The sequence below is a fragment of the Paramisgurnus dabryanus genome, chromosome 6 (genome assembly GCF_030506205.2).
Source record: "Paramisgurnus dabryanus chromosome 6, PD_genome_1.1, whole genome shotgun sequence".
Taxonomy (NCBI): Eukaryota; Metazoa; Chordata; class Actinopteri; order Cypriniformes; family Cobitidae; genus Paramisgurnus; species Paramisgurnus dabryanus.
In genome coordinates, this window is record NC_133342.1 from 30922939 (window position 1) to 30949716 (window position 26778).

The 26778-nt window shown below is 39.1% G+C and overlaps 1 protein-coding gene across 1 annotated transcript in view; it reads right to left on the reverse strand.

The window, feature by feature from the left end:
- b4galt2 (UDP-Gal:betaGlcNAc beta 1,4- galactosyltransferase, polypeptide 2) overlaps positions 1-26778 on the reverse strand; it is a 160058-nt gene that overhangs the window by 110775 nt on the left and 22505 nt on the right. The window contains exon 2 of the mRNA XM_065276589.1: positions 9768-10179. Coding sequence (XP_065132661.1) covers positions 9768-10098 — 331 coding nt within the window. The 5' untranslated portion in view covers positions 10099-10179. The remainder of the gene's footprint in view (positions 1-9767; positions 10180-26778) is intronic.

The window sequence follows — 26778 nt, forward strand, 5'->3', positions numbered from 1 at the left end:
GGGGAAAGTAAAAAATAAAGTAAAAAACTGTACTCTACATTTCAAATTATGAGCAGTTTTATTGAGACCGCCAAATGAAACAAAACAGTTGCATTTACATCTGCATGTTTAATGTAGCCACAGATTCATACTGAGCTGGAAAAAAAAATTCCATAGCAGCAATTTCTGTAAAAAAAGACATTTTTGGTATACCCCTCCAGATGACAATATTAGTCTCCTGTTTTGTCATTTATCATTTAGGAAAAACTCTCTGCTTGTCTAGTTAGGCCACAAATGTATTAAATGGCGTCCTGAGTGTTATAGAAAGGATGGATGCAATTTTTGCCATAGCGCCTGCCTCTTTAGCTTGCATTTGGCATTCATCGATTTACATGTCTACAACTGTCTTCAAGAAGCTAACCTGATGTGACAATCTTAATACTGCTGCCCCATTAACCGCTGAAAAAAATATATATTTTGAAGATCCACCGAGTATCCATGCAGGGCCAGCGGTTAATCAAAACAATACTGTGTCCGAGACACATGGCACAGCATAGGAAACAGCCTCATTTGAAGACATTTTAAGCTGCGATCGCCCCGTCTGGAGCACTTGGCCCTCTTCTTAGTGTTTTGATAAGATGCCGCATCCTATTAGAGAAAGACTTTAGTAATTAAATTGATCTTCCAAAGCAGATTTATCTCTGCTGTACCCCGCTTTACACTTGCTGGAACATTTCCGGTTTATTCACACAAATCCAATTTGGCTTTTAGATCCAATCGTTGGGAATGACTGCCCACACTGTCACGCTGCAAGTGATGCATTTTATGCATTTTTATATGTAGGGATGATTTATACTGTATGCAGATCCTAAAGGAGGAACAAATAGTTGAAATCTGATCTGAATGTTCAGACGGAGATGCATTAAAAAGAGATTTTATGGATGTTTGAGAATTCTAGATTATAATCAAGTTTATAATGGTAAAAATGATGACAAAGTTATTAAAGCTTGTCTGATTGAATTTCCTTTACTTTCTTCACTGATGCAAAATGTGGTTAATTGGAAAACTGTACAAATATTGAAAGCCGTAAGCTTTTTCCGCACATGCTCAGATTGTATGTGTCTCAATATTATGGTACAATCACAGCAGGGAGAACAATGAATGGGTCTTAGATAATTTATGAAGCGGTTAGTTCCAGTCCTTGATTCTGATTGGTCAATAGCTGTGCTTTATTTATGATGAAACCAAGGGGCAACCTTCCAGTCTCTCTCTTGAAGCCAACACTTAAGTGACAAGTGAATTGCAGCTGCTGTCACTACAGAGCTAGGTGGGCATGGTTTCAGCAACCAGGCACTTAAGCTCCACCCACGTTCCGATTCTTTGTTCATTTTTAGTTATCCGTGAGTGACGCACTGCCAAGATGGCGCCGTCTGGCTCCGCCCACTTTGGGCTTCAAAAATGCTCTTCATGGGTGACATCACGGACACTACTTCCATGTTTTACACAGTCTATGCACTGCACCTAATGTGTATAACTTTTTTGGGAAGCCAAGTGAAAAATACTGCCACCTGCAACAAAAATGCTACCTTGCATAGCTGGTTGAAACACACATGGTCTGTGCAAAACACATAATGTGCAAAACTAAGCAATGTCCAGTAGTTAGGGATGCTTCATTATTCAGTAAAAATGTGTAGGTAATTCTCTTATAAGACAAAGAACATTAAGCGCCCTTCTTTATGAACTAAATATTCTGTGAGCATGCTGGCGGAAACAGGGTGAAGTTCCAGGGGAGGAGCCAAGATTCGACTTGGTGATGCCAAAGAGCTATTTATACCTTCTGCTCATGCAAAGAGCCCAACAAACCCCAAAGTCCCAACCCCAAAGCAAGGAAAAACACCAAAAAGCCATTCCATTATTACTAGGTCACGGGAAATACCATGTACTGAATGAAAACTGAAGAATGTTCATAAATAATTCATGTGAGTGGTCTCAAGAAGCGTCTTCAGACGAGTGAAGAAGATGAATAAAGGTGCATTGTGTCTTTGCCAAGACATTAATGAACTGGAATCTGGAAACAGCATTGAACTTAGATGGTTGCAGTTTTACTTCTCAGATGAAGTTATATATTCAAATTCCTTTAACGTTAAACAACTGCAGCAGTGTTAGAAAAAAACATGCTGATGTTTAACCTTTGGTGTCGACGCAGAGCCAGCCCGGTTGTATTTTGGCTGCTTACAGTAATAGACTACAGCATATTAACACATTGACAGCACTGAGATCAACGCAACCAACATTTAACTGACTCAACATACATTAAATTGACGCCGCTGCATTACATCTCTCTCTATCTACGACTGTCTTATTAGTTGTTCTTTAAGATCCAACATAAAAGAGGCCTGTAAGATCGAAAGACAGATATCCGTTAGCATTCCCATTTAATAGTTGCATGTTCCTAGAGACTACCCTGAAGCTGTGTCATAAAAGGCAACGACTGGGAAAATATATGCTAATCTACATGCACAGTTTTAAGACTCCTCTAAAAGATGTGTGAAGTGGTACATCATCTACAATACAACAAATAAAATATAAGGAATAAATAAAGTATACATTTGTTGTTTACTATAAATACACAGTTATAGTAATAAAAAAATATGCTTAAATATTCCAAGTCCATATGATATTTGTTTAAAAGCGCACAGTGTACAGCGTTATCTTTAGGATTTCATTGATAAAACTAAAGCGGCTGATCTCCGCGTCTTTCATTAGTTTCATTTTGCGTGCAATTTTATTTCATCAATTCGCTGAAATCAGAAAAAAGCTCAAAACACTGTTCAGCATGTTTACTTACAACACAAACAGCAGACTTTGACATAATATTAGTTCGCAGGAATTTAAACAAGTCATTTCTTCCGCCTGCATTTAAATGACATTAAAGGGACTCGCCCACAGTCTCCACAGACCACCCCTCATAGGAATCAAGAAGTGGTCGAAAGTGGACAAAAGAGACGGATTTAAATACCAGGTGTAAATTGTTGGCCACTCTTCAGACCAGCCTCCCGTCAAGTGTTAACGCTTTCGCCCCTTGTAAATGCACTGTCAGAGGGTGGTGATATGCACCTGAGATTTGATAGAAAGGCGAGGGCGGGGCAGCAACAAGGGTGAGTGACTGGATGCGCCGTAGACATAATCGCCTGCTCATTATATAAATAAAATTATATTAAAAATTTCGCAGTTGCGCAGGAAAAATATAGAAAAAATACTCACAAAATGCGACTATTGACTCGGAGTCTGGAGCCATGTCTGCTTGTGTAAACCTTTCTAAAGTAAATTTTTTGTGACTTACTGTTTTTGACATACAACCCAGTGGCGGGTTATACAACCCAGTTTTAAGTTAGTGTCTTACAAGTATTTTGTAAACGTGAGCGTCTCTTTTATCATAAACCGGGTCTACGTGTGTGCAGCAGGCATGTACTTTGACATGAAGCACCGAAAACATTTTGACATGACAAGCATCACAGGACACATATTTTGAATTCCCGCCACTGGCCGCCACTGCTAAAATCATCCTATATAATGTAAAGATAATTATGTGAATATATGACCTTGATAATATTGAGTAAGGTTATTATAATCGAGTAAAATCAATGATTGAAATCAAACTTTGATGCTTCTAATCTCATAATTAGATTATAAGACTTTAACCTGCATTTCAGGGTCACATATGCTTTGATGTCTATATTAAAAAAGCATTGGATCCTGACTGATTGAGCTATGGCAGTCCAAAAGAAATAAAACAGTTGGAAAACATACAGTAGATTTATTGTATGTGGGTGATTATAACACAGACAGCCTTCTGCCGTTTATGTGGTGGCTGACACTGTAACACAGCATCCCAGCAGGAGAGAGGAATCATTGAGTCATAAGCCATAGGATGCACCTGCCAGCTGAGATCTGCAATTTACCACAGACCCTGACTTTCCCTGCGGCTCTGCACGGCAATAAGATCCATGTCTGTGTACACCTGGGACCAGAATGCAAACATGTCTCAAAACGTCTGCTTTGTGCATGCTCAATTCAATTAAAGTCTCTCAACTAGCTTCAACAGGTCAGCTCTTGCAAATCAAATGATGGAAAGTGTGCGTCAAACGCAATCGATGTTCATTTGCAAAATGTCTTTAATAATGCCTCATCAGTATTGCAAGTCTCAATCGAGATGATTTTTCAAAATGTTTGCAGTTTCCTAATCGCCAGGGATGAAAGCGCTGACTGAGGAGGCACTCGTCTTGCTTTGACAGTGAACATCAAATACACATTACAGTGGCATATTGACTAAGCAGCTCTGTCGACTAGAAACCGAAGTGCGGTTTTAACATGAAAAGGTTGGGGATGCTCTCAGAAACCGCCTGCTTCCAAGATCAAAAGCTGGAAACACAGGGTTTCTTTGAAATTGGTGGTCGACACCAGTCATTTGTAGTTACACATGCAGAAAGGATATGTATAGAAGCTAGGGGAAAATGGGAATACAGAAGAATGTTTTTGTTTGAAGACTCTCGAAGTTCAAGCAAACAACCAATTCCAATCAGCGTTACATAGATGAGGCAAAGCCTCTTTTCTAAACAATGAGATTGAATAGAGAGCAAATGAAGACTTGCATTGTTCTCTTTCTAATATGTGCAAAATGACCAAGACATCTCAATTGTAACGAGTTTTTCCAAGATTAAAGGCACAATATGTAAGAATACAAATGCAGTTGTAGCCTAGTGGTTAGAAAGGTTAGAGAGTCGGGCTTATAACCCGAAGGTCACCGGTTCGAGTCTCACGGCTGGAGCAAGGCACCTTAATCCCAATTCCTCCCCAGGTGCTGCACTGCTCCGGGTATGTGTGTGTTCACGACTTGCAGTGCCTGAAATCACTACTCACTGTGATGGATTAAATGCAGAGGTCACATTTTGAGTATGGGTTAACATACTTGACGAAACATTTTGTTTACATTAGGGGTGACCCCGAATAGTCGAAGATTCGATGCATCGATAGGAGAAGCCTGATTCGACTACCAATCTCATAGTCGAATCGTCGCAGATGTGTTATGAAATGAGGATCATTTAATTTTGGCCGTATGGTGCACACATTATCTGATTTCACATATAACAGCTTTCTCACAATATATTAATATACAGCATATTATGATAATGCTGCAAATAATATGTGAAGTAGCAGCTTTCAATAAATATTTTTTAAATGCGTTAATAAATCCAACAACCCCTGTGACCGGGCTTCACGTCCATGAGGTCTCTATGTTAATAAAGCCTTGACTCTTTGTTTCGACATTTAAAAGACAAAGCTGGCAAATTAAACTATGACTTTCGTTCTTTTAATAATTTCTATATTTTATTTTATTTATAAATCACTTTGGGTTATCTGATTTAACTATTTGGCTTGTGTCTTGTTTCCGTGCACTTGAGGCATTTTGCATATTTGTTCTGCACTTTGTTACTTCTGACCTTATTTTATTTAAAAAAAATTATTTATTATAAACGTAAATTCCGATCTAATTTAAGTATGTACATTTTGGATAGCTTTTCGTTGTATCGATGTTGCGCTATTGCGTGCTGGCCATGCTTGCGCATGTAATTTAGCCGAACGGGCTAGGTGCTCTGCGTCTCATATTTAGGAGTTCATCAAACTAAACATTAAAAAACGGATGTTTTTCGACGAGTATACGTTTTTAAAATGTATTTAAAACAGAGTGGTTATCTTGTCTATCTTAAAGTTAAACTACAAAACAGGTAAGCCGTTTTTTTTATTTCGGTGATGAAACGGAAACTAGTAGGCTATCTGCACCGAACCTATTTCTGCCTGACACGAATGTCTTTCTTGTGATTTAATATATGGTCGGTCAGTGTTCACTTTCAAATGATAGCAAAGAGATTCCTGAAATAAATAATATCATCCGGTCTTTCTGTATCTAAAGTGAATACAGAGATGATCAAAGTCAAAGCATGCAAGCAGGTATTTCTGTGCTAAATAATAACGCGTAGTGTCTATAAAATCATTAATTTCAGTGTTTTTCTTGTTATAAATTAAAGTTTAATGAATTGTATATAAAGCTTAGTTTTTATCATTTACAGTCACAATCACAAATTATTTGTCATTTCTCATTTGTCGTGTTTTTTGGTCATGACTGCTTTGTCGCGCTATCTCCAAATTAAATAAAAACACTTAATTGTAGCCGGAGTTTCCAATGCAGGATCACCTTTGTTTTTTTTTAGGTTTAGTTATCAAAATGTATTTTTGTGTGATGTTCTGTAGATCGTGGCTTTAAAATGTTATGAGGAATAATTAAACAAATGTTGCCTTACATTTTACCTTAAAAAATATATATATATAAATGCATCGTCAGTTTTGTCTTCGTTTATTACTTGAAAGACAGTTTTGGTCACTTTATCAGACAGTTGTTTATGTGTGCTGCTTGTGAAAGGAAATAAAAGTTACCAATTTGTACCTGGTCTGGCCCCCTCCCAACCCATGCACACAAACATAGATGATTCGACTATCGGTCGACTATGGAAAGATTAGAAAATTCTGATTCGAATATGTAAATCCTTAGTCGAGGACACCCCTAGTTTACATGTGTACTTGCATTATCTCATTAGCTCCCATAACACACGCTGTTTCTGCTTATCTCATGTTAACCTTGAGTGCCTATAGAGTAGCATCACATCCTTCATATCTCTGAAAGAGTCTTAAGATTTATAAAATTTTTAAAAAACTACACGCTACATACTGGATAACTTAGGATTCACTACATGGTCGGGCCATTTACATTATAAGCACGTGCCATTTCCAAACAATACACAGAAGTCTTATGCCGAGTTCAGACTGTATGATTTTCAAAGTAGTTGGGTCACAGATCTTTTCATACTGCATGAATATCCTGGGTAGTGTGAGTCACTTTTTTTACACTGCACAACGGATTGGCGACAGGGGGTTTCACACAGCATGACTTTACCATAGGAAGAATCGCGGACAACTTTGTCCCGGTCCGCAAACTACGTCTCACAGCCAAACGCACGCAAGAAGTGACAAGGAAACAACGCGAGGTTGCGCCTGCAAAACCGGAGTTCTCACGTGACACTGCGGATTATTATTAAAAATGGTAGCCCACAAGAAGCTTGCCATACAAATTGCATGTGCGCTCATTTGTAGCAAAAACAAAAAGAAAAAGGAAGCCCTTTTCTTAACCAAATCCATGCTTGCTGACATTATGGGCTGTACCTTCTTTACTCCTCCCTGAACTTCCAGCTGCCTTGTATGTTGCTCTCTCATTGGCTGTAGGTAATCGCTGATGTTATTTTCAGTCAGAACACATTTCACACGGCATGATTTTGAATCGCCGACAGGTCCAGACATTTAGCATGCCAGATATCTCACGGGCGTCGGTGACTCGTCTGCGATTCTCTCAGATTGCGTTTTTGATCATTCACACTGTGTGATTGTCACTCGAGTGCACGAGCACCAATTTGCCTGTGATTTGTTTGAAAAAGTTTGGGAACCACTGGTCTAGCACATCACTCTGTTGTTGCTTTTATCAACCCACAATGTGGGCTTAAATTATAAAGTAACTGTTATAAAACTTTCTGCCATTATGTCATTCATGATCATATAGCGAGTCCTGTCGGATCGGTTGCTATTAGGGATGAGCATGTATGTAATTTTTTCATTACGATTAATCCATAGGTCTAAAAAACAAGTACTCTATTAACTGGGAGCGGGCCAATCAAATGTACGCGTCATGGTGCAAATCAAATATTTTTTATAAAAAACTCAAATGAAAAAGTAAACCCGAATACAACTGCATCCTTTCAAAACCATAGTGCCTCAGTGATATGATGTGTGGTCAGCCTCACAGCGTTGCACGGATCAGCGTGAGTGCGCATAAGAAGCTTTTGAATTGTGCATGGTACTGATGTCATTCACCGGTCTGCGCAGCTTACGTCGACGTCAAACACGCACCCACATGCACTTGTAACACTAACCAGGTATCCAAACGAGGCCATAACCACAATTTTTTTTTTAAAATAAACCCACACGCTCATCGTTTTTGTGATTAATTGCCGATGCCACATTCGAGTACTCAAGCAATCAATTACTCGTACCCATCACTAAATGCAATCAACATTGAAGGTAAAAACTACTCAGCAAAGCGTCATGAAGCAACGTCGTTGGAGTTGTTAAGCGACCTCTAGTGCCGAAAATTACATATTGTTCCATTAAGAAGTCTGAGATTTCTGTATGAAGTAGAATATCTCATATCATAAAACTGTTTTAGTGCCTGATTATCTGTTAAGGTTATCCACATGAGTTTTACAATTTATACTTCTACTGCATTTCACCGATTGTCACATAAATCTGTTTCTCCTTTCTAGAGAAACTTTTAAGACAAAATACTTGAACAAATGTAACATAACTGAGAGCTCAATGTACTCATAAAAGAGCAATTTTCATCTGGGTGGTATTAAGAAGAGCCCTAAAGACATCTATAAAATTCTCTCAGACTTTTACACCCCGAGCTCAAAAAGTTTTGACTTGGTTTCTGTCATTACTCAAAAGGGGGTTCGATAACACAAGATGAAAACAGAGGGAGAGAGAAAGTAGGCCCTTCGAGCGGGCAGACAGCACACAGGTCATATGACACAACTCGGCTAGCTCAATTCCCTCCAGACCTCCGCTTTAGACTCATTAGAAGGATATGGGTGGCCATGGCCTGCTGCTTGCAGACATATCAAATAACACTGCTGCACATTCATTATGAAGGTTTGCCCTATCACGAGCAGGAAATACCGTGCATAGATATTGCAATTAACAAGATCCTTTCTCATGCCGATGGGCTACGTTACTTCTTAAAACTGAGCTTTGACTGGCATAATTTGCATCACATCACCGCGGCGGCAGACAAAGCAGCTCTCTCCTTTCTCCGTATATCTCATTCTGCAGTGAACAAGGATAGATTGGGATTGTAATGAGATTGGTACAGTCCTATTAGTCACTCAAACGAGGTCATTCTCCTTACACACGTCACGCACCGCATCACGCCGCGTAAAGGGCCGATAACACAGCGGCCCGGCGGATGAAATATAAGTGTGCCGAAGAGCACGCTGACGTTAAATCTATTTTAACTCTCCGGTCAGCTCTGAAAACAGAGCGAGACATTGGCTTTTACGGTAATTGGAGTCTGCAGAGAATCCATTATGGCTCTAAAATGAGGAACGGTGGCTGCGGGCCCCACCCACACGGCCCATCGTAACAAAGCACTCAATGTCTGCTTCCTGTTTTGTGGCCATTCAGGGCACTAATTGAGAGTTTGGACGCTTGGGTGCCCGCCATGCTTTATCCTCTCTTACGTATCCTATTCTCTTGCATAACTGAGCATTGATCAGCGTACTGTAGAGAAAAGCATTCATACTTTTGTGATGTGCCAATAAGAAAGCCTGATTCAGCTCTTAACCATCAGCTGTCACGACAGTGATGTCACAGATGACCACGCGGCCATGACTTATAACTGACCTAAGCATCCATATGACAAGATTGCAATCTGAACATTCAATTTCAATATATTTGTGTGTTTTCTATAATGTAAAGAGAATTCTATCAAAAATATAACCTTGATATTTTTAATATTGACTAAGTAAGATCATGTCATAGTGAAATCAAACCCTGCTGTTCCTAACCTCATAATTCGATTCCACAGGTTTCACAGACAGGGTCACATATGATTTTCAAGTACGTACCTAAACCATGGGGTATCTCTGGACATGGTGGTAACGGCTTAGGTGTGGGCGGTGCCTGCTTTGCCTCTGGTTTGGCACTGGGCAGAAGATGATCGGCTGTAGCCACGTAGTTGGCAAAGGTGGTGTTGGACCTGGAGAAATTATAATAGTAGTGGTGGGGTCCTCTTGAGCCGTTAGCTCCACGGCCGTTGTTGAAGCGGCTGAAGATGTCGAAACGCTGGCTGTAGACATCAAAGTAGAGGATCATCATTATGACGAAGTGGACCAGACAGAGCAACAGCACAGCCTTGCAGATCCGCTCCAGGGTCCGGCCCAACATCAGCCGGCTCATGGTCAAAGCCACGCGGCACGCTCCGCTACACGCATCCGGTCAACGGCGCCTCTCCTCTGGACTGCACTTTACCGATATCACCTACAAATCAAAAAATCAAACAAGATGAATATATCATTCTGCTGTCAACTTATGATTTTGCTGTTAGGTGCAAGCAATAAAAAATGTTGAATTAGTTCTTAGATTGAAACGTTGTGAAGCTAAAGTGGATTATTATGTTTAGATGTTCTCTATTGCCACAGACAATTACTGTTTAAGCAAACCATAATTATGTTAATACTATGCCAGAGTAGCTTTCCCGTTCTGTGCTAATGAATTCTGTGTGCCTGAATGCCACAACAGCATATAAAAATGCGTTTAGTTTCTGGACCCAAATTTCGCCTCAACACCCAACACCCACCCTAAAATTGCTTATTTTACAAAAGCAAACACCTTGGTCAAACACTAAGGGCCCTATCTTGCACCAAGCGCAATTGACTTTGTCAGTGACGCATGTATCATTCGTATTTTGCGCCGGCGCACAGCGGGGTTTTTCCCTCCACAGATGCACGTCAGCAAACTAGGGAATGAACTTGCGCTCCCTGGGCGGTTCAGCGCAAAAAGGAGGCGTGTTGCGGCGCAAACCATCTCTTATGCTATTTTGCAGTTTCAAAAAACAATTGCGCTACTAACCAAAAAAAACTAGTCTAAAGTCAGTGGCGCGTTGCGCGTGGTTCATTATGCTATTTTAAGGGCGCATGCTTGACCATAATGTATAGCGTGCACAACACGCATACACTTTGCTTATCTAATCTACACAGATGCAACAGTTATTTTTGCAAATCATAAATTGTTACACTTAAAAATATTAATACACGAGATAAGGGGAATCATAGTGGTGAGCATTGTGGTGATAGTTTTTATTTATTGTGTGGCTGCGTTAAAAAATTCTCATGCAAATAACGATTAAAATATTTTCATAAGTTTGTTGTGTGGCTGTATTACGTTTATTTTATGTAAATAATAATTAAAATGTTTTCATAAGAAACCTTAATGTATATGAACTTGATTTGTAAGAGTACTTTGGGGTTGGACCTTGCTTGCGTTTCTTGGGTCCGATTTCAAAGCCCCCAAACCCTTTCAGCGGTGAGGGTGGACGCAGCGATGTCCTCTGCTGGCGTCAGGTCCTGAGGCAGATCCACCTCCCGTTACACGGCGTGCCCGATTTATGCTGGCAAGCGTGGGATTCCCCCGTACAAGGACGTCGGTCTCCTCGGCTGTGAACCGCTCCTGGCGTGCGCCTGGTAAATCCGTCATAATAATAGCAACCCGCCATGGAACTTGCGCCCTTGCGTTTAAAGGGAATGTTGGCTAGCGTTCTGATTGGTTTATTTGACGTTACGCCCAAACCACACCTATGAATAATGAACCTACTTCAGACCAACCCCTTATTGATTTGCGCCCGGCGCAAGAGTTATTTCTCACGCCGGGAAAATAGCAACAGCGCCCAAGATCCGCCCACAAACTCACTTGCGCGTTGCGCTTCGCACTTGCATTTCAGATCGTTAAAATAGAGCCCTAAAACCCCATTCACAAAGCATCTTGGTCCCAGAAAATTTCCGCTAGGTCAATGTTGAAATTTGGCTGACGGCTAATTGTCTAATAAATTGTGACGGTTATTACGATTAATTGCCTGTTTTAGGGCTTTGATGATTATGACGATTAAAGGGATAGTTCGGCCAAAAATGATATTAAACCCATGATTTACTAACCCCCAAGCTGTCCGAGTTGCATATGTCCATCGTTTTTCAGACAAACACATTTTCGGATATTTTAGAAAATGTTTTAGATCTTTCAGTTGATTAAATGTAATGTTACGGGGTCCACAACCTTCAAGTCCGCGCGGTGTTGTTGTAGAAATATCCATATTTAAAACTTTATTAACGCAAATAACTACCTTCCGGTAGCGCCGCCATCTTAGACTCCTCTGTATTCAGGAGAGAGTATTAGCGTAGTGTACGCACTTTTCTTAGTGACGTATGACAAATTCGGAGGGCGGGGGCACAGAGCAGCAGCAGAGTAGCCTCCGTAGGCTGTGCAAGCTCTCATCCTGAATGCGGACGCGACTAAGATGGAGGCGCTACCGGAAGGTAGTTATTTATGTTAATAAAGTTTTAAATATGGATATTTCTACAACAACACCGTGCGGATTACCCTCAGAAGACCTTTGTTTATCATCCTGGAGCCGTTTGGATTTATTTTGTGAAGGATGGACGCACTTTTTTTGGACTTGAAGGTCGTGGACCCCGTAACATTACATTTAATCAACTGAAAGATCTAAAACATTTTCTAAAATATCCGAAAATGTGTTTGTCTGAAAAACGATGGACATATGCAACTCGGACAGCTTGGGGGTGAGTAAATCATGGGTTTAATATCATTTTTGGCCGAACTATCCCTTTAATTGTCTGTTTTTTTGCTTTGACATTTAATTCTCATAAATTGTTTTGTTTGTTCATGAAATAATTTTCACACATTGCTGTGATTATGTAATTAAATCTTTTGCAGGGTTCACCTGGCAGTAAATATTATAACACATATTTAAAGTAATCTAATAAAGTCTCATTTATACAGGCACTGCAGCACCCCCTTGTGTTTTTAGAGAGATGTGCAATCATTGCGGTGATCGGAAATCATTGCGATGAGGTCAAACAAATGCGATGAGACGATTATTTGATCATGCTGACAGCCCTATCTGTGATTGTTCCCGTAAAAAGCACCTATTAACATTGCCGTAACATTTACGGAAAGAATTCCGTGTGAACACAATGCAGAAGCAATGCCGTAAAGGGCGTGTCGTAGTGAGGACACACGTGCCATTGCAATCAGAACTTCAGCTTTGACACAGGGATTTAAACGCAGATCAACATTCAAGACGAGAAATATTTGCAAACTGGACTGAAGCAGAGATCAGGGAGCTCACCACTATCTGTGCTGAAGCTGAGATCATTCACCAGCATAACAAAACATCACGCGCCCCTTATGATTTGTCATAAACTAAAATGCCAGAGAATCTTTCTCAGTGTGAATGAAACAAAAATAAATGTGCACAATTTCCATGTATATTCCATAATCTCTACGTAAAAAGGGCTTGAATGTTATTACAGATTTGCAGCTTTCTCTGGCTTTAATTGCGATTAAACAAAGAAAACACCAAATTGGTTGTCCAGATCTTGCTGTGAGCTATTACAACGTTGATGGGTTTTTCCAATCAAGCAGAAGTGTCAGAGGCCAACGACACACAAGTTTACGCAGCAACGCGCCACAGCCTGAAGTCTAAGACCTGCGGCTATTTTCTCATTCTCTCCTACTGCGATTACTGGACATAAACTTGATGGGAAAGCCTCTTGATTTTTCACATGGACAGCTGGTGAAATCTCCCCAGTGCCAGTTAAGATGGGTGGTGGGATCTGCTCAACAGCTCTCCATCGCACAGACTCTGCCTGTGTGTGTGTCACCTGCAGAGACTGGACTTAAAGCGCAAGCACACCTGCCTTCTATATCCGCTACCCCACCTAACATGTGTGACTCCTCTGCAATAAGCATCAACAACACTAGGGAGAAAAAAACAAGGTTTGACACAATTCACACAGCTAGGCCCTGTTCTCATCTCCTTAAGGGAATTGCTCAACACTCACCAACCCCAATAATGAATCACCTCAGCCGTCAAAGACATACTGTGAGAACAGACAGCCGAAAATACATAGCTACTGAGAATGAGGAGAAAGGTAATATATGAAATAAGAATAGAAAACTGAGGGAGGGAACAAAGAAGCAAGACGTCAACAGATGATGAAAACAGGACAGACTGTTTTCAGGTTTTGAATTCAAATATCTTCATAATATGAAGATTTTGGTTCCAAAACGTGATAAACTCTATTAAAAAAAAAAAAATGTTACTGCCAAAATCAGTATTATATCAGTATAATAAAAAGTAAATTCTTTATTTTACGCAAAATCGATATCTGCCGTGTTATTCTGTCATCTTTTCTCCCTTTTTTCAAATCGTGAAAAACGCCAGTCCTCTTTCTCTGTAGAATGCAATAAATCCGCTTAACCAATCACAGCGCACCATTCCATGCATTGTAAACAAGGATGGCGGAGCTTTGAATACACACTAAATCCTAGTTTTCATCATCTACTTTGTACTTCGTAATCAACAAACAAACTAAATAATATTTTGATGGCTTTAATAAACCTGTGGTGGTTTTCTTTGGCGGGGAAGAAACGTAAGCCATCAAAATCGAATAATTTACGTAAGAGACACTCGGGCGAAGGGCGAAAAATGCCGACTGTTGCTTAATGTTCTCAAACGACACCATCAAGCTTCTGTCAGGCTTAGGGATGCTTAACGATTAATCGCGATTAATCGTTAGCAGAATAAAAGTTTTTGTTTACATCATATATGTGTGTGAACTGTGTATAATAACTTTGTCTAAATAAATGTACACACATGCATGTATATGTTTTAGAAATGTTTACATGTGTATATACATTTGGATATTTATGTATAATTTATATTATATATAAAAATAAATACTTAATATATAAATTTTTTTTCTTAAAATTATACATGAATGTGTTCATATTTATATATAAACATATTTATTATACACAGTTTACACACATATGTGATGTAAACAAAAACTTTTATTCTGCTAACGATTAATCACAATTAATTGTTTAGCATCCCTAGTCATGCTAACACATTGACACCAGGGGATCTTATAAAAACGTTCCATTTTTTTTTACTCAAAGTCAACGAAAATCGAGCAGGACCAAAACATTTTACAGCTGATCGCTGTCAAAAAAAGTTCGGTGACGATGTCCCAAGGATGACAGCAGCATTGACAGTGTTCTTAATATGACAAAGTAAGTGTTTTGATATTTGCTATTAATGTTTTTATCAGTGTATACCACTAGTCAACTAAATTAATATAATATGGCAAAGATGAAGGCACATTTTATATTGATTCAATAGATTTATAGCATTTTGCAGAAAAAATAATAAATTTTTATAATAAATCTTTGAAAATCAAATTATGAATTTTTAATGTTATTATAAATTAAGATGCTATGTGAAAGTTTGTAACAGAAAATATTGTCACTTTCTTGGTATAGAAAACACATTTTTACCCAAATTAGTCAAAATGAATTTATTGCGTTTTGGAACCAAACTCTTCATTTGTATAAATTTAATAAAGAACTTACTTTTTAAACTAATACAGTAAATTTATTGATTTATTTTATTTTTACATTCATGCATATGGCAGGCGCTTTTATCCATAATACAGCCATAATAATTTTTAATGGTTTTATCAGATTTATAAAAAAAAACAGATCAGCTGTACCGCTACATTCCGAAAAAAGCAGAGCTCCTGGAGGTGTACAGCAGGCAGAGCGAGACACGAGGAGGCAAAACACAAAAAATCCATTATCTCATTATCTCTGCATAACTTATGATTCACTACATTTTCATGTTGTTTACATTATATGCACTTACGCGCCGATTGCCTATACCAGACATTTGATGCATTTTTACGTACCGCCTGCATTACATGACCTGGATGGGACCACCCAATTTCAACGAAATCCAGCATTCAACAAACACACTTCAATCACATCCTCTTCTATCCCGGGAAACCAACTACATCTATTGTACCCATAATGCTAGGTTATTTGGGAAGCTAAACAAGCTTACATTTATCTTAAAATAAAACACATACTTCTTTGGTGACGTTAATTTCGTGTTAGCTCTTGGTTGCTTGTGTGCGTGTGCCATTACGGGTGAAGTGCCCATATAACGCAAGAGATTCAGTACTCGAAAACTTTTCGAAACCCCGACAGAAATGCTTCGTCATATGTCCAAGTTATAACTCTTTTAATGTGTTAATGAGTCAGAATGAATAAAAGACAATAATAAATAACCCACGGGTGTTTGTACAGTCATGTGAGACAGAGGTATAGTGATAAACGCGATGTGCAAACATCTATTTGTCATGGTCAATTTTGATTTTGTGGCGGACTGACAAATGAATGAATGTATGGAAAACACTGCACACTTTTTGATGTGGTACTAAACTCAATAGAAAAGCTAACCAAGCCAAAGTAACGTGAGCTGACACAACCTGACCCGTGTGGTACTACTATGCAATGGAAAAGTACCAAAAGTAGTTCTAGCAGCACTGTACTGTAGGTAGAGCTGCCCTTCACACATTTCCTCAGCTCCTGCATCCTTGTGGGATAGCAAAGTGGTCAGTGGTTGCCCACTACAGAATCTCATCCAATGCAATATCTCATTCGGGTATTGTTCGTATACGGAAAATTCAGACATCCTACTTAGTGCTGCATATCCGAACACAGAAACAAAAAGCCTAACAGTTTAACACAAGACATGCAATCAGTTCTGTCTGCTAATACAACCTAATGACATTGAGACTCATGGTGCCCTCAAATTACGGCATTTCATTTAATATTCAGGTTAAATGTGTAAAAGATATAATTTTGTATGGTCTCTGTGAGACAAATCGTTTTATTGTTTTCTTCATTGCTGTAAGTCACTTTGGATAACAGGGTCTGCTGAAACGTAAATGCTAAAAAGCCAACAGAGAGTGCTGTGTTCATCTGTCCCTGGAGCTGTAGAGTGGGTGGATGCATGAGCAGAGTAATGGCCCTTAATTTAGGACATCGATATAACACTAACCCAATAAGACTGGGGTCACACAGAGTTATTACTTCATTGATATATATTATAAATACTCGCAAAATCGCATTTGCAAAATTCTTACCATTGCCTTGACTTGTCATCAGTCTCTGATGTGAACTAGAATGAGTAAGCATACTCGCTGACTTGCAAGTTTGTCTAAAAGAATATTCTGAATGTTCAAGTACCAAAACCAAGGCTACTGAAATATTCATCACAGCTCTGAGGGCCTTGTAAAAGAAGCCCCCTCGGCAAAATTTTGAGCAAAAAGTCTTTCTGCAAAATTTGTATTACCACACATACACCACCATGTCTTAAGCTTTGTTTCGTTCTCCTCGGAAATGACAAAGACTTAATCAGAGCACTTTCATATTTCATTTATCTCACTAGTTAATTGAAAATGTCGTTGGAAAAGGGCATAATAGTGTACAATGACATTATGATTATAAATGAATAAAGTATAGCAACTGACTGCTCTTTTCAAATGCTTTCTAATCCATGTTTTAATAAAACAGTGCCAGATGTTTCTGAACACATGATGCAAAATTAAGCTCATTCGTTTCACATACATCCACTTAACTGAAAGAGAAACGTGCTCTGCATGCTTCGGTTCTCAAAGCCACTGTTGAAAATGTCAATATTAACTAGGTTACATTTGCAAACCGTCCAGAAATTGGCAATTTAGTCTCAATAAACATAGTCAATAATAAATCAAATGAAACAGTGCCACGTATTAGTCATTTTAATAACACATTATCAAACTAAATCTACAAAATAATATAATAATAGTAAAAGATAAAAACTGGTACTTGCTTAACTTGCGCCACAAGCAAAAATGGAAGTTAATAAATATTTTACATCACACCTCAGTCACAGTTAACTAACAGATACAATACAACGTTTCACATTTACACAAGAGAATCTTGCAAATAAATTGGTACAAGTACAGCATCCATATGCTCAATTTTTAATAACCGACAGACTAAAATGTGCCACTTTTTAAGCGTGCATACTGCATACATAATTCACCATCGAACATAAGAAAACAGTTTGCTTGCAGTACATGCCTGAACAAAAGCTATTTTACACTGTAATGCATTTCTAACTTTGTTTTAGCAAGTTAAAAGTGCAGTGTGTATTTTTTAGGAGGACAGAAATGCAATATATAACTATATTATCAGTGGTGGTGTATAAAACCTAAACTAACTGTATTGTTTTGCCTTAGAATGAGTTGTTTTTATTAGGGATGTAGATCAGACAGATCGATGCGATACGGTACGGTATTGGTTATCTTCGCTTGTGGTGCGATATTTGATGCTACATTAAACTTTTCTTTGATGCAATTACAATTCAATTAATTTATTGATACTTTAATATTACATGCCTAGGTAAGCAGTTACATACAACTCACAAGTGCAACCAAAATATATAACATGAGAGTTTAAACTCTTTGGGAATGGCACAATCTCTGTCCCAATTGGGAACAAAATAAGTAAAAAAATAATTATTTTCAAAAAAGAAAAATAAATAATAGAAAAAAGCGTATGATGGCAACAGTCAAAGTCTTTAGTGTTTCAGCTGGTGCTGGCAAAGGCTTTCCGCCAATCTGTTTGTTCAATCTATTTTCCAAATACAAAATATTTCCAAACCCACGATTTGCGTACGATTGTTTTCTGTTTTATTCACCGTGTTTTCGCTGCTACAATTGTTTTGTTGCTGCATTGCATTCACGTGCTGACACTAGCACACAAAAATAAATGAAAATGAATGCTTTGTTGGAAATGCGTAGATGGACGTTACATTAAGGAATGAGGATGCGCACAGTGTCAAACTAAAGGTACCCTAAACGGACCATTTGCTATATAGAGCATGTTTTGTCACTACGGCTCTGTCCAAAAACACTAAATTACTGCCTTCTGCGGCAGCTTTCCAAGGCAGGAAGGCATCAAGGCATGCTCAAATCCAATGTTAGGTTCACTTCATGACTCCGGAAATCTTGTCCCACAATTCTATGCGTGTGCGTGCATGGGGAATGTGATTGGTCGAGCCTGGTCGAGTTCGAAAAAATAAAATGGTGGCCAATAAAGCGGCTGGAGCACTAATTTAGTGTAAATAAATGTATATTTTCACTCTTTACACCTTTTAATTTCATTTCTAGTGAGAAATAAGTATTGTAGTTTTCAAATATGTGATTAGTTATCACAAAGGCGCTCTCTGTTTATATTTCAAACACGCTCCCTTTGAAGTGTGTCCGAAAACATTTCTCTTAGCTGCCTTCATGCCTCCGAAGTCATTGTCTCATTAAAGGAATAGTCAATTTTCTTAAAAGAAAAATCCAGATAATTTACTCACCACCATGTCATCCAAAATGTTGATGTCTTTCTTTGTTCAGTCGAGAAGAAATTATGTTTTTTGAGGAAAACATTGCAGGATTTTTCTCATTTTAATTAATGGACTTGAATATAGCCCAACATTTAATACTTAACTCAACACTTAACAGTTTTCAACGGAGTTTCAAAGGACTATAAACGATCCCAAACGAGGCATAAGAATCTTATCTAGCGAAATGATTGTCATTTTTGACAATAAAAATAACAAATATACACTTTTAAACAACAACTTTATGTCTAGATCCGGTCCAGTGCGACCTAACGTAAATGCGTAGTGATGTAGGGAGGTCACATGTTACATATATAGGGCCCTATAATTTCCGCGAATTGGCTAATTAACACGGAATATAGTATTAACGCAGGATTTTACATATTTTGAATAAAATTATGTTTTTGTGTGGGAGACGAACGTATGTCTGGAGAAATGCAGACCGGGGGAAGTAAATCTGGGCGACACGCCCCTCCCGTCGTTTCAGACCCCTCCAAAACACTGAAACCATGGCGAAGCGGCTCTCCACGACTCTGCTTTCGTCAGCGAAAAAATTAAGAAATTCGACACTGAGCACTAATGCTGCGTTCCAGGCAGGTTTTTAAACCCGTGAGTTACGACTTCAAAACCACGACTCACGACCTTATGCGTTCCAGGCAGCCTGTACAGGGAACTACACTAACCTTTTCCACCGGTGGCACTTGCGCTACCAACTTTTTCAGTTACTGGCGCAAAATATGATTTGGTCGCACATATTTTTTTCAAGTTATATTAAGGCGCTCTGGATAATAATGAACAATAATGAAACCGTATTGCATACAGATATGCTTTTTATTTTACTTGCCATCTTTTAAACCACATGCCGCCTTGTTTTCTTAAACGTTGCAGTGTTTCCCACAGATCTGAAATTTACTTGGTGGTGGTAGCCGGTGAAAAGGGCAATTATTACCCACTGACAAATAATGGTCTACTATACATGTGATGTAGAACTAATAATGTGTGACACAACACAATAATTTGATTCATTGAAAATTAATATTAATTTCACATTATATTTCACAAAAGCTGACACTGTTTGTCAAAGCACCACGAAAAGACTTACTGTTTTTGCACTGATATATGAAGCAATTAGACCCCTTTTATCAAACTCAATATAATACAATACTATGTATAGTATATTAATAGACAGTGCAGGTCTATAGATTATAAATGTGACTGATGTTATAATGGTTATAATTTCTATTAGAAAGGCACTTTTGCTGCTTCTGCTCTATCTTTCTATTTCTCTCTTGCCGATTTAAAAAGCTTAATCCACTCATTATTTCAGATTTAAAAGTCTAACTTGCTGTCCCGGTGACAGACTTTACATTGCTTTGCTCGTTCAGTGCAATTGGCTTGACATTAGCATTGCTTTTTGCTACAATCTCTGTCCAAACTTAATATGGATATGGTTTAAGAAAATATATGGTTAATTAATAATAAGATTATTAAAAAAATGTGAGAAAGAAAAAGCAGCGCGTGGTCGTAACAAGAACCCTCGCCATAGAAACCGGAGGCACGCTGAAACTGCACTCGAGCTTTAGCGCGGTAGCGCTCATGGACGTTTTCCGATCGACTCGGGTTATAAACAAAACATTAATCAGACTTGGGACCCAAAGTAATTAAACTAGGACCTAACCGGACCCGACAGACCATTTAAAATATAAACCCGGAACCATACGAGTCCCGCGTCCTCAGTGAAGAAAGCCTCTGCTCAAGTTCAGAAACATGGAAGACACTGCGCTTGCGTCGCGTCCCACCCAAATCATTGAGAAACAGCTGAGCACGCAAACGCACACTGATAGGGAGAGACACGACGTGCTTTCACGCAAAATGAAGCCAACGTGTTGATGGCTCAGAGCACGTTATAAAACGTATTCTTAAAATCCACATTTCTGTTTTAATAAATGCTCATAGTAAATCATAGCATATTGTCTAAAACATTAGGTAGCACATTTGCGACCCATTAAAAATTAGGGTCGCAACGGCAGTTCAAAAGGTCGCATATGCGACCATTTTGGTCGCAGTGTAGCTCCCTGCTGTAACTCGTGTTTTTACATCCTTCTACCGGTGAAAGTGCACTGGACCGGCAGTCCGGAGAACTGTCATTTTGTAAGTTTTGTCAACACTCGATTCACGGTGAGCGCAAAGATACATGCACTCTCTCATCCACGTCTGTCTCACTGCACCTCTCTCACGTGCACACGCTCTCGCATCTGTCCGAAGTGTGAACACAAATCCTCATGTATTTGTTCAGTTTTATGCATTTCAAGCGAGCTGAGGCAAACTAACTATCCCTCGCATTTAATCATGCTGTCCTGAAAGTCAGATCACTATCCTGTGTATGTTTGTAAAGTTATATGCATTTCAAGCGATTGTGTATAAAATATGGATCGCGTTCCGCTGGATTGATGTGTTTAAGCCACTTCTGAAGGCACCACTGCTTTGACACCTTGTTGTAGCCTCCTGCAACAACACTAAACAATGCATTGAATTGAGTTGTGTGTGCGCGTGCGCGCGCGCGCGTGTGTGTGTGTATGTGCGTGTGTAAATGCATCTTTTATATAGTCATTAAGTAATCCTGTTATCCAGTTTTTCCCAAAATCATTTACATTTTAATCATTAACATTAAAGGCACACTCTTTTTATGACTAAAATAACAGTAAAGGGTAAAAAATATAATTGCCAAAAATTAAAACGGATAAAACGGAATTTGGGAAAAAATAAAACAGAATTTGGGAAAAAATAAAACGGATTTTTATATAAAACGCACATTTGCGGACCCTTGTAAACAATAAACTGACACAAAGACATTAATTAGTATCATTCCACATACAACAACGTCGGAACGGTCCTCTTTCTCCACACTTGTAAACACTGGGGCGTAGTTTCGCATTCGTCCTCTGTGACCTCTTGACGTCATAACGTATTGCGTGGGGTCACGCTGGCGCATCACGACTGGATCTGGACGAGAAGTTGTGCTTTAAAAGTGTATATTTAGGGTTTCGAGCACGAAGTGCTGAAAACCTATTGTATTTGTCTGTTTTATTATTAGGGTTTCGAGCACGAAGTGCTGAAAACCTATTGTATTTGTCTGTTTTATTATTATTATTATTATTATTATTATTATTATTTTTCCGCCATAAAACGCGTCGCCCAGCACAAACCGTAAGTCGTAGAAACTTGCCACTTGGTCAACTGGTTGTATATTAGCAGGCTACTCAGATACAGTGAATCAGCCAAATCGGCCCATAGGTGGCGCTATAGCAATGCCCGACGCGTTGGGGCTCATAACTCCTAAACCGGACATCCTACACTCAAGTGTTTGGTATCATTGTAATCCCTGGCTCCAAACTTAAAAAATGTATATCTCCGATTTCATTTCCGTCATGAAAAATTTTCCGCTATTTTCGATTTTGTCGAAAAAAATAAAAACGAACTAGTCCTAGGTTTTTCGCCCGATCGGAATCATTCCAGTGCTAAAATGTTCCTTGGAGTTTGAATATCAATAATTATCAAAAAAAAGTTGAACTTTCGACTCACGGTCAACATGCCACGCCCACACGTCTGAATTGTGGGCAGGCACTAGAACATTATTGGCTATAACTGGGGACAGGAATGAAGTATCAACACGACACTTGGTACTTGTGATGAGAGTCATGGCCTGAGGTTTCATGCATCGTTTCGTCACAGCGCCACCTAGTGGTCATACGAATCGAATAATGCTTATAACTTAGGCTGAGTTTAACGTATTTTCATGCGACGTTTTTCAATGGACTCCTGAATTGTTGCCGAGTCCAATGATACCAAGCATGCCAGGTTTTGCTTTACGGTTGGTTCTGCACAGGAAAATAGCACTTAAAAAACATGCGCGAATAACTCCGCGAGGGTTCATCCGATCGACTCGAAACAACCATAGGAAGAATATTGTATTACCTTCTGAACAAAAAGTTCTATTGGCATTATGTTAAAATTTCCATCAGAAATGGCCGAAAATTGCAAAAAACGAAAAATTTACTCCAAATTTTGTGTTTTTTACACATAAATGGTTATAACTCCGCAACGAAATGATATTTTTTTACCAGATTTGATACGCTGATGTCTGAGCAGAGTCTGAGGCAATACAAAAAAAATGGTATGCCTGCACCACTAGTTGGCCTCATAATTGAACAAAACCTTTGACGTTGAGCTAGCACAATGGTCATACAACAGTTTTTTTCACTAAACTTAAGTGTATAGCCATGATACTAGCTAGATGTAACACATTCATGACGTTGCATGCACAAGTTTTTCATAGCGCCACCTAGTGGTTATTTGTTATTTTGACTTAAAAATACTGCAACCTTATATCTAAAATCATGAGTCATCGTGGATTATGCCTTTCATGGCTTTGAGTATAATCATTGGTGGATTGCAATTCACTCCCTAGCAACCAATCAGAATACCCTAGCAACCATTTAGCAAGAGCTGTATCTTTGAATCAGAACATCGTAGAGATATGAGTTTCAGCTCGTTTGACTTTTTTACACTATTTTAACATTTTGTGACCCAAGTTTTGCCACTGTAAGCACCACAAACATTTCCTTCAGTGTTCTATTTGTCAATGCTTTGTGAGAAGAGAGGGAGACATTTCACTGAATGATAGCACCTTTTTTGCTGATGACTTTGAACAGGTGTGTGAGGTAGCTTATTTTTTATAATTTATTTTGTACAATTCAGCAAAACTACACAGGCATGCCCTTAAAGGTCTTAAGGTCCCAAATCGCTTGAACCTGACTCAATGGCATTGAAATTCAACTAAACACGGCCATTTCTGAATTGTATTTTACGGTATAAATCTGAAAAACTAATTCTCGTTAACAAATTATCAGAATGACTTAACATTAAGGATGTGACATGTTTGTCCTATAGGTGCACCTGTGTGTAAGCTACATAGTCTGTCTGAACCGTTTCTGACCATCTCTTACGTTTTTCTGGATGCGATGTGGTGTATCAGCCTGGTCGACGACATCTGACATGTTGTATGTGCTTTAATGCTCGAAACCCGGTAAACGCTGCTTGCAGCTTTAATTAGGGTTTCGAGCACGAAGTGCTGAAAACCTATTGTATTTGTCTGTTTTATTATTATTATTATTATTATTATTATTATTATTATTATTTTTCCGCCATAAAACGCGTCGCCCAGCACAAACCGTAAGTCGTAGAAACTTGCCACTTGGTCAACTGGTTGTATATTAGCAGGCTACTCAGATACAGTGAATCAGCCAAATCGGCCCATAGGTGGCGCTATAGCAATGCCCGACGCGTTGGGGCTCATAACTCCTAAACCGGACATCCTACACTCAAGTGTTTGGTATCATTGTAATCCCTGGCTCCAAACTTAAAAAATGTATATCTCCGATTTCATTTCCGGTATGCAAATTTTTTCGCTAATTTGCATAATATGCATTTCAAGCCAAACTGAACTAGTCCTAGGTTTTTCGCCCGATCGGAATCGTTCCAACGCAGGAGAAATCTGTGGAGTGAGTAGGTAAATAATTATCGAACAGAATGTGTAATTTCGCTTCAGTGTCACTAAGGGGCGCCAAAATTCAATACCGGAAGTAGACTATCTCCAGGAAAATGGCTATAACTCGTGAACGGTTAGAGATATCTTAACGCGGTTTGGTACACATGTGTATCAGCTCACTCCGGGGTCACAGGAAAAAATACGCGGATTTTGGCCACTAGGTGGCGCTATAATAAGCTTGAGGGTCGAAAATGGCTATCACTACACAACCGTAAGCCCGATACACTTCATATTTGGTATGGTGTGTCTTTGTGCAATGTACCATGAGGGTCTAGAAGGACATTGGCGTATCTGCAAAAACATGGCCGTCATCGGCCAATGAAGTGTGAGGGATGATTTGACAGGGTTAACGAAGGTCGATCGGAACGACACTCACTGTGCTTGTTCGTGTACTGCTCCAGAAGGTCTGTAAGAATTATGGTGTCATTTCGCCACTAGGGGGCGTAATACCGTATTTCGGTGCCTGTATCACGTGACGTTTGACATACATACACAAACATGACATCATATGATAGATCGGTTCATGACGAAAAACTTTGCCTCTTGAAGCGTTGCTGTCAATCAAACGGTTCGTTAGTTATTGGCGATAACGTTCAAACCTACTTTTGCGAACTAGTCCTAGGTTTTTCATCCGATCTGAACCTAACGAAAGCTGATTGATTCTGTGGAGTGGGAATATGAATAATTATCGAAAAAAAGTTGAAATTTGTATTCAAACACGCAAGGAGTGGCCAAAAACCGAACTGGGCGGAGCTTAAAACATTTAAACGGCCATAACTCGAGAGGCGTTTGAGATATCATCATGGGGCTTGAATCATATGTGTAGGCCATCGGTCTAAGGTCGTGATATAAAAAGCTCGCCGATTGGACACTAGATGGCGCTATAACGGGGAAAATAGCACTAAATACTGTGATTATGCAATGGTTGCAGCTTTCACGCCTATAACTTTATCTGTGGTCAAGAGATTTTCATGGGAGTTGCTTTTTTTAGCATCCTGAATTGTTTCCGAGTCCTACGATACCAAGCATGCCAGATTTCGCCTTACAGTTAGTTCTGCACAGGAAAAAAGTGCTTAAAAAACACGCGCGAATAACTCCGCGAGGGTTATTCCGATCGACTCGAAACGACCATAGGAAGAACATTGCATTACCTTCTGAACAAAAAAGTCTATTGGCGTTATGTTAAAATTTTCATCAGAAATGGCCGAAAATTACAAAAAACGAAAAATTACCCCAAAATTTGTCGTTTTTACACATAAATGGTTATACCTCCGCAACGAAATGACATTTTTTCACCAGATTTGATACACTGATGTCTGAGCAGAGTCTGAGGCAATACCCAAAAAATAATATGCCTGCACCACTAGTTGGCCTCATAATTGAACAAAACCTTTGACATTGAGCGAGCCCAATGGTCTTACAACAGTTTTTTGACTAAACTGAAGTGTTTAGCCATGATACTAGTTAGATGTAACAAAGTCATGACCTGACGTTGCATGCACAATTTTGTCGTAGCGCCACCCTGCGCTTATTTGTTATTTTCACTTAGAAGTGAGTAGAGAGTGGAGAGATTTCACTGAATGAGAGCCGTTTTCTTGCTGATAACTAATGTATTTAAGGTTGTATCTTCACCAAACGTATGCGTAATGACATGGTACTCGGTAATTCTGATGGCAGTCAGGACCTGGGGGAACCTGCAGTTTCGGACGCATATTTTACACGCCTACAACTTTGGCTGCAGTCACCATATTTTCATGGGACTTTTTTCACAGGAGTCCTGAATTTTTGCAGAGTCCAACGATACCAAACATGCCCGGTTTTGCCTTGTGCTTAGTCCTGGGGTTATCATAACACAATTCATGAGGACATTAAATAAGTCAAGCATTATCTTTCCAGCTGTGTTTGCTGTTCACTGTAGGTCCTTGCGGTCTGCTGCGCTGCTGTGTTTGTT